The sequence below is a fragment of the Cynara cardunculus genome, assembly GCF_001531365.2.
Source record: "Cynara cardunculus var. scolymus isolate 2C chromosome LG 17, CcrdV1, whole genome shotgun sequence".
Lineage (NCBI taxonomy): Eukaryota > Viridiplantae > Streptophyta > Magnoliopsida > Asterales > Asteraceae > Cynara > Cynara cardunculus.
The window spans coordinates 28,530,633-28,540,265 of NC_037544.1; the positions used below are offsets into that span (position 1 = coordinate 28,530,633).

Below are 9,633 nucleotides of genomic sequence, written 5' to 3' on the forward strand. Positions count from 1 at the left end.
AATATTCATCCTAAATAGGGACACGTGTCGTGTTGTGGACGGTTCCCAAGTTCGTAATAGATTTTAGGTTCCTAATGAAACTTTCCTCTACATAAATACACGTAATTATATAAAGTCAAATATTTCCTCTAAACATTTTCATATTAAATAAAAATCAAGACGAGATCGAAAAAAAAAATACCCCAAAGTATAATTTACCGAGTACCTGTTTTGTTACTAGCCATCTTAATTGATAAAATATAATATAGATAAGAGTTTTATAACATAAATAATTATCTACTTTGTTACCCATTATTTTAAATGAATAAAATAACATAATAACTCTTCCTAACTATACCTTAGACTTAGAGCTCTACAATTTATCCCTTAAAAGAAGTGTTAGGGGTTGTTTGTTTACCTCATAATAGTTTCATTAAGAGACATACTTTGAATCGTTGAGAGGTGAATCTTGTTTGACAAAAAAAGAGTCTACCTCTTAATGGTTCCAAAATCCTCTGAATGATTTTGCATCCAAGGACTCCCTTAACCATTCAGGGCTCTAATTTCATTGTAAACAATTACCAAACAATTATATTTCATTTTGCACTATATCATAAGAGTCTCTCAATCATCATGCACCAAACCATCTAACAACTACCAAACAACCCCTTGTATTAATTAAAAATGTCCTTCTCAACCATTCTCTCTCTCTCTATATATATATTATATATATATATATATGTTTGAGAACAAAACATATCCACATCTTTAAGGAGAGAAGATTTTGTGATAACCATCAAACAAAGAGTTTAAAGGTGACATGAATTCCAAAAAGCAAAACCAAGAAATCCAATAACACAAGACACATAAACCAACAAAGACCATTCCTTCTTTTCCCTTTTTTGACTGCCCACTTCTTTTTCCTTTTCTTTTTCATCACATGGTTTTCCACTTGTTCCGATCAAATATCAGATATCACGATTACCATTTACCAGTAACCCCCTCCTACCAACCTAACCCCGTACCCACTAAACCCTTCAAAATTAAACCACAATCATCCGATTCAAAAGATTTACATGTTCTTTCTGGTTGTGTTTCACATCCCGTTGTTTCTTTCTGCAGCCACTGCAAGCAGCCTACAAACCCCTTGAGTCCATATATCATATTCCCTTTGATTCCTGCATTCGAATTCGACCACCCCACGCGCCACCGTCTTCAGCCCGAAGTAGCGGCGGTCGTGGCCGCCTTGCACCAGGTGCCGCCCCGGCCACGCTGACATGTCTTTCAAAACCTCCAACACGACATCTGTGAAAAAAGCATTGTCAAAAGAATGGGAACTTGACTTTAATCTTTAATGCTTTAACAAATCCCCAAAAGACCCACCACATCACTGGCATTGGGGGTATCAAACTTACTCTTCTTCTTTTTTGTGATGGTCCCAGCTACATGTCTGCTCTTCATCTTCAGGATCACCTGATCCATATACACAAATAAGGACTTGAGTTTTTTACTTTTTCAGTGTTTAAAGAAAGACCAAACAGTATGAGGATTTTTGTGAATTATTTCAGATTGTTTTTGGTGAATCTAAGCAAATTTAGGGTTTATTATCGGTTTAGTGGGTTCAAAAGTTCTACTAACCTGGTCCATTTTGTTGATATAAACGGACACGATTTTCAAGTGAAGATCACCTGCAAGAAAAATAGGAGTTGTATTAAATATTGTTCGAAAAGGATGATGTGAAAATAAGTGGAATCCTATTTACATTACGTTTCAAAAGAACCCTTGTGAAGGGAGCGGGTGTTCCAACATATAATGAGAGAAAGTGAGACCCTATACGTCGGCTCCAATGGAGGCTAGACGGGCACGAATGTACCATCTACCTTGGCACTTGCTTTGATACCATGTTCGAATAAGTTTGAATTCCTCTCTGAACAGAGCTCTTATAGACCGAGAGGAGTTCCTACTTAAATACGGATTTGATGGTTCGTATCTAGCTGATGTGGGACTTTTTGATCGAGTAAAAAACGAACCTTTACGGGTGCGTTTGAGGAGCTCGCAACCTCGGGCAAGTAGTTCTCGACTACATATGCCGAGAAAATTCTCTTCGGGTACAAACTCGTCACTAAAACTACCATTTGAACTGCTGCCGGTGCCATTGCAATGAGCCGCCCCTTTTTCCGCTCGGGGTACTGCCGGTATATTACGCGTATCCTTTGGTGCCCTTGCTTTCAATGTCGCCGCACCACGAAGTGCTTTATAATATATACAATACATTAAGACATTAAATTATATGGTACAAGAAAACCCTGATCTAATTTATAACCATTGGTGTTCAGACCAATTTGTATGCACCTTGAACCGATCCAATGAATCCTTGAGGCTAGCATGGGAAAAAATCCAATGGCCCCAGAGACTCGAGCTGGTGACCAATGGGGAGCAAACCCAAGGTCTGATCAGTTGTGCTACCAAGCTTGCTTGCGAGAATAAAGAGGATCTCAACTTACCAGTAGCAGCAGCAGCCGTTAATGTCATGATATCACCGGGTGACCGGACGTTAACAGCAGAGCTAACAACCGAGGCCAGATGATCACGTTCTGCACCCATCGCCTCTGCCGCTTCCACACACTGTGCCGCCACCAGGGTAGCGGCAGATGCTACCGCCAAGTCTGTTTTCACCATCTCCTCATCCTTTCTATGTCCCGACGAGGCGGCAGTGGCGGCTGCAATCGCTGCAACCACCGCAGCAACACCAGCAACCGAAACAGTTGCATGTAACTGGGCATTATGAACTCTAGTCTCCTCTTTCTTTTTCTCTCTTCTATCCTTCAACCACCGCCCCACCGTTTTCCCACCACCACCGGTGGGTGCCGCACTGGTGGCTCCGCCTCTATACTGCTGGTTCACCGGATTCTTCATACGAAAGAACTGCTTAAAACAAACACCATCATCAAACTCGAAGAATTATAATTAACACTTAATTCATTGAATTACTTGTGATTTTACAGTTACGTTGTTTTCGTGTTATTCTTTTTCCTGATTGAAAGTGGGATGTTGTACTTGTTAAATTCAGGTAATTGGACCATATTAGGTACTATTATGATACAACATTGATGAGGATCCACAATTCTAGATATCAAATACAACCATACCTACCTTCTGGTTCTACATTAATGTTCCCATTTTTGGAGGGCACTTGGCCACAACCCCATTATGAGAATCACCACATCAACTCAATAACTTAATTATCAAGTATTAACATCATTTAAGTGTTACTCGAAGCCCGGTTCAACCGATAAATAAAGGTTAAATATCAAAGTTGGCCACAACCCTATAATACCCATCAACTATAACATTGAAATCACTAAAGTCCCGTTTCGTTTGTAGGATAGGAATGGATTTTGAGGGATTTGGAATTGAATATCAATCCAACCCCATGTTTGGTTTGATCTAGAGATATGTAAAAAGCAGGTTCGATTACGTTTGAAATCCCACGAACATAGGATTTTGAGATCCATGGTATTTCATAGGATTTGTCTATAGTATTGTTTTAAAATATGTTTAAAACATTTGTTTTGTAAAAATCAATTAATAAAAAAATAATTTAATAATTATTTATAATTTATTTTTATAAATTATAGGATTCCAAATTAAACATATCAAATATTTCAAATTTTTCTATAAAATCCAAATAAGAGGGCAAATTAAAAGGAACTCATTCCCATTCCATATTTCATTCCTATTTCTTTATTCATTCCCATTCCCATTCCCGGAAACCAAACTAAGCACAATGATGAGTTTAGTATGTTCAAATTCAACGAATCCAACATTAAATAGTTTTTTATTTTATTTTGGCATGTAGTCATTATTAATTATACTAGTTTATGGATTGGAGCGAAAGCTGCAACATGGTTTGCTACTGAGAGTTGTGTTTTGTGAAACAAGAACACAGGCATCAGAAGAAGACTCAAATCACCCGCAACCATGTCAGCCTCCCTGCCGGAAATATAGCTGAACATGGATCATAGACCACAGTCAACCCCACATAACAATAGCCTATAATCTCAGTCGTCATATAAATACACAAGAAGCAGACAGAATGACAGATGTTAAAACAAACCAACATGGCCTCATATCTCCGGTGACTATATCAGGTCCGCTGCCGGAAAAAAATGGCTATTCATGGATCATGATCCACAGTAACCGGCAGCTAGCTAGCTCAAAAATGGAGAATAACAAATAATACGTTGTGGGATTTGTGTTTAATGTCAGTATTCATAGGAAACCAAAGAGAGAAAGAACCTTGGTATCGTCGATTTCAGAAGGGGAAACAGGGGGACTGTCGGTTAGGGAACCATTGAGAGGGCCACTACTGTGGGAGAGTCTACCGGACGTCCGTGGCGATACCTCCTGCTGTTTAATCATCGATTTTAATTTTCAGCACAAAATATTTATAAAACAAATTCTAAACCATTTTTGGAGGAAAATTAAAATCCCACTTACAGATTGTGCCAATATACGTTCCATGATCAGCTGTGAGGTTACAGTTGACGCAAATGCAAAAGGGCTGGCAGCAATATCTTCCAAAGATTCGGCGGTTATTTCGTCTCCGGCGGAATGCGGTGGAGCAAGAGCTTTAGAAACTTCAAGAGCAGAAATGCTCCAAGATCGAGACAGAAACTCCATAGGCTCGTTTGGGGTCTCCGGTGGCCGGAAAATAACATGACCTAGGGCGGAGTCCATTGGTGGTATGGGGAGTGGTGAACAAAAGAATGAAGTAATGATGAAGAAATAAGAGGAGGGGGGGGGGAGTGGGGTACGATGAACGACGGTGGTTCCCTTTGTCTCTCTTTTCTTCACACGTACGACGGTGCTTTATAAGTGTTTGAGAAGGGTCTTCTCCACGCGTGTACCCACAAAACCTTGGTTTCCATTAAATTCATGCTCCACCTTCCTTTTTTATTCTTCCCTTTACTTTAACATTTAAACGGAATTTTTGTAATAAACTCAAAAATATAGAGTATATACTACTAGGGGTGTATGTGGATTAGGGGGTCGGGTTTAGAGTATTTTTATAACTTAACTCATTATGACCTAAACCTTACAAATTCAAATATATAACCTAACCTTTGTGGGTTGACGGGTTAGTGGTTATAAACATTTGATGAATAAAAATATCTTATATAACTTAAGTTTATAGGACCAAACTATAAAGCGTATTAATTAAAAGGATTACAATAGGTTTATAAGACATTTTTTGATGTTTCAACTTTCAACAAGTTTTTTAGAACATTTTTTTAAACCTCCTTTCTCTCTTTATATATATACATACTTCCTCCTCTCAAGCTCTGTCGTCAACCCCCACCTCCCACATCGTTTTCGCCCATTCGAAGGGATACAGGGGCCAACTCTCGTTTTCCACCCCTGTAAACCTTTGATGATCATCATTCCCAACCCCTTTCACCTGTCTAATTCTCTATTTCCCTCCGCAAACGTGTGTATACCAAGAAAGAACCCAGGGACTATATCTATAGACACCATAGGGACGATGACCAAGAACTGGAAGAAACACATTCTCTTAATGTCGAACTCCTATCTTCGGCAAAAAAACACACATGGACCAAAATGCGATGATCTTTCCCTCTCCTCTCCTCTCATCAACCATTATAACAAATGGGGAGTCACAAAGACCAAATCAAACCTATGGAAGCCGATTAAATCAAAGGGACCAAATCAAACCTTTGGAAGCCAATTAAATCACATTCTCGATTTTGATTTGGTTCAGTAGTTTGGTTCACATCGGCAACTGGTGTGGTGGGGAGGAGAAGGGGATAGAGAGTTTGGGGGACAAAGTGTGGAGTTTTGGCAGAGTTTTGAAGTGGTCATCTGAGTTTTAAAAGGGTCGCCAGTTTTTGATTTGGTTCTGTCATCGTCCATGTGTAAACCTCGTCTATGTGGTGTATATATACACAGACGTATATATATGTTAGATCGGAGATGGAAGGCCGAATGGCTTGGGGATTGATAGTTCCTGTGTTTTATATATATATATATATATATATATATATATATATATATATATGAGCCTAATCAAATGAGAACTGTTTTGTTTGTGTTAACCGTGAGATCTTATCTCAACCACAAATCAAAGGTTAAATTAGGAAATTAATAATCATGGGTATTTTAGGGATTTTATAAATATCATCTCTCATCTCTCCTCTTTCCTCTCTCTGGCGAATCTTATTCGACGAACTTTATTTCGATAAACATTATGTGAACACAAGATACATACTATGATACCCAGATATACATACTAGATGCACAATGTGATACCCTTTGTAAAACAATGAAAATAACGAAAATGCACACTATGATACATTTCATAAAACAAAGAAAATATATTGTGATACACGTGAAACATTGTGAACGTTATTACTATGATACACTTTGATTCACAAACGTCTTTAAAATACGATGTATATTATGTAATTGATATACTAGGTAATTAATTTTAATTAAATATTTTTTTCTAAAAAATTAATTAAATATTTTGATTGGTTGTCAAAAATAGAATTACTATATACCCTTTTAGCTTATTTAAGAAATATTCTTTAATATCTCAAACGAGTGGTTCACATTGGATTTCACGGTTACCACAAATTAATCAGTTCTCCCTTGAAAGAGCCCATATATATATATATATATATATATATATATCATAGTTCATTACATAATTGATCCTTAGAGTTTGATTATATTTATAAAAATAATAAAAAGTAAAAAAGAATTACAAAAATAGTGGGAAAACATGGTTGGACGAAAATACCCCTGGCTTTTATGGACATTTTTTACTGGGTTAGTACCAAGTCCCACTTTCAAGGCAAAATTCAAACCTGAAGGATGACATCTTGACTTATTGAAGTTCATGTCCTACATTAAAAAAAAAACACTAAACCTTAAGGACCAAAAGTAAAATTTACTCTTTTTTAAATAAAGAATACTATGAGATATTTTATAGAATAATTTGAGAAACGCCATGTAGATGAGGGGCCGTTTACAAACGCTTACCCGGTTAAGTGTTTACCAACAAAATTCAACACTATCAATTACTTATCAGGTAAGATTTTAGTCCACCAAAACGATATCATATGCAACAATTTACGCGGTAAGTCCTACCATGGTAAGAGTCGTCGTCCTCACTTACTGTATAAGACTATCGGTTCTAGACTTCACTTTTACCAGGTAAGATTCTTGGTCCTTGTCATATTTATTCGATAAGGTAATGTGACTTGATAAGGCTTACCCGAGTAAGCGTTTGGTAAATGACCCTTCATTTATTTACAGGACACTTTTGTTAAGATGACACTTTTTAAATAGTGTCATATAAAATAACTAATACGACACTTTATTTTTAAAGCGCACTAAAAACTTAAATTAACATTTTTTTGTTTCATTCTATAAAGTATCATGTTAGGATGTTCGGACATTTTAGGCGTCCTATAAGCCTAATGTGTCATAGCGAAATGTTATAACTATTGGCATTTTCTTTCCATCAAAATACGACATGAAATGAGGAAGTTTTTGGATTGATATATTCATCAACCAAATATCTATTAATATCATTCATATTCTCGGACACATCCATATTGTTGCAAAAACGATGCCAATGATTTTCTCCTATTAGATTATTTGTCGTCATTTTTTGGTGGAGAATCTCTTATGGTGACCTATACTTATAGCTAAACAAAATACAAACATAAACACAATAAACATTATATAAATATAAATATATATATATATATATATACACACACACTAATCTTGTATATCATATATAGATATAATTTTTTCTTATCAAAATTATATATATTAGCGGCAGGTTGGGTTGAGTTAGGCTAACCCAATTTCAACCCCCTTGATTGGCAGTTTAGCGGTTTAGCAGGATGGGTTTAAGGTTGGGTGGGTTGAGCGGTTTGACGCTTTTTTGTACACCGCAATAAATTATATTTTTCATCTTTGTGGTCCGTTGTAAATTGCTATTTTTGTCCTTATGTTTTCAAAATATAGTTTTCGACCTCATGGTTTATAGTTCATTGCTTTTGGTCCCTATGATTTATAATTTGTTGTTTTTCCCGTATTTATGGTTTACAATTTATTGTTATTTTTGTCTCTCATACTTAATTATATTGAATTGCCTCATGGATGAAAATAACAAAGAATTACAAAGATGAAATTCACAGTTCTAAAAAAACCATAGGGACGAAAATCGTAGCTTACTCCAAAAAAATAAGTTGGTTTACGGTAGTTAAACATGATCTTAGTTGTAAAATAAAGTTTAAAATGTACAAAAATATAATTAAGTTTCTTTTAGTTTTATTTTATATAATGTTAATTTTTTCTTGATTAGTTCAATAACTGTTTGATTATTTCTATTTTGTATCACTGTGACTGATAACTAGTAGAATAGTAGATCTTGTAACCATTAATGATATGAAAGTCAAGTTATTGAATTATACTGTAATTACTGATTACGTAAAAAATGTCATATCAAAATCAACCGATGATATGTAAACTGAAAGAATTGAACTTATGGTGTACCAATTTAGAGATATTGTTGAATAGGACCAAGACAAACTTTGTTATATTTTGGTTCATTTTATGCTTAAATATAAACAAGATAAATTAAGTTTTTCATCCCTATGGTTTGTTAAAAGTTACAATTTTTGTCCTGTGGTTTAGAAATTGTGGTTTTCGTCCCTATGGTTTATAATTCATAGTTATCTTTGTCTTTATGAATTACAATGTATTGTTGTTTCAGTCCCTGGTTTAAAATTCTTTATTGTTTTGGTCTCTTGTGCTTAAAGATAGGAATTAGTCAAGGGATGAAAATAGCAATAAATTGTAAAATATAAGGACTAAAATTGAGATTTCTAAACCATGTTAGACGAAAATTGTAATTATAAACAAAGCATAGGGAGGAAAATCATAATTTACTCTATACAATAATAATATATTTTAACTCAATTCCTATTTCAATTTTTTTTCTTAATTTTGTGACAACATAAAATCTAAAAACGCCAAATAGTGACAACTTGTTTTTCTTGATTCTTATTTCAATCAGTTTTTTCTATGATATATAATAACTTACTTTTGATACTGTTTTTTTCCTTCATATTTTGGCAATATATGTAAAAAGTAGTAACCGACATTTCATTTCATTAAAAAAAGGAAATTTGAGTTTCTATATTCAATAAGGCCCCTCTATATCACATGGGGGATTTGACTTGTCCAATACAATCATATATGATTGAGCTTGGAATGTACACCACAAACCCAACGTAGTCGACCTCATACATGCCCATTTACCCATATTTAAGACCTGTGTCAATGTCACTTTAGGTCAAAACAAGTCATTTAAGTCTTAAGATTGGCTTTTGGATGGACCACGAAAAAACAAAGGGCAAAGTCATAATTGGAGTACAGAGGTTCTAACAAGCTAACAAATATGTTGATCATCTCTCTCAGTGATTTGATGATAATCTCTTTTCCCTTTCACGTTGTATTTGTGTTTCTGTATTTTCAGTTACAGCGATCCTCACTGAGTATGTTCAGTGATCGCTAAAGAACTTGCATTGTAAATTCATCAGAGACAGCAAT

The 9,633-nt window shown here is 35.4% G+C and overlaps 1 protein-coding gene across 4 annotated transcripts; it reads right to left on the reverse strand.

Moving 5' to 3' along the window:
* Nucleotides 1-784: 784 nt before the first annotated feature.
* On the reverse strand, nucleotides 785-4,789 carry LOC112500849 (VAN3-binding protein-like). 4 transcript variants are annotated; one of them, XM_025104447.1, is made up of 7 exons: nucleotides 4,480-4,789; nucleotides 4,279-4,389; nucleotides 2,484-2,904; nucleotides 2,010-2,231; nucleotides 1,618-1,667; nucleotides 1,395-1,452; nucleotides 785-1,284 (listed from the first exon to the last, which is right to left on the reverse strand). In XM_025104447.1, exons 1-7 carry the CDS (start codon nucleotides 4,717-4,719, stop codon nucleotides 1,076-1,078), a joined length of 1,311 nt encoding a protein of 436 aa, XP_024960215.1. In that variant the 5' UTR covers nucleotides 4,720-4,789; the 3' UTR covers nucleotides 785-1,075. The 4 variants fall into 4 exon arrangements, with proteins under 4 accessions (XP_024960215.1, XP_024960213.1, XP_024960214.1 ...); XM_025104445.1 differs by having other exon boundaries at nucleotides 1,395-1,476; XM_025104446.1 differs by having other exon boundaries at nucleotides 1,395-1,476; nucleotides 4,279-4,386; nucleotides 4,480-4,776.
* Nucleotides 4,790-9,633: the final 4,844 nt, after the last annotated feature.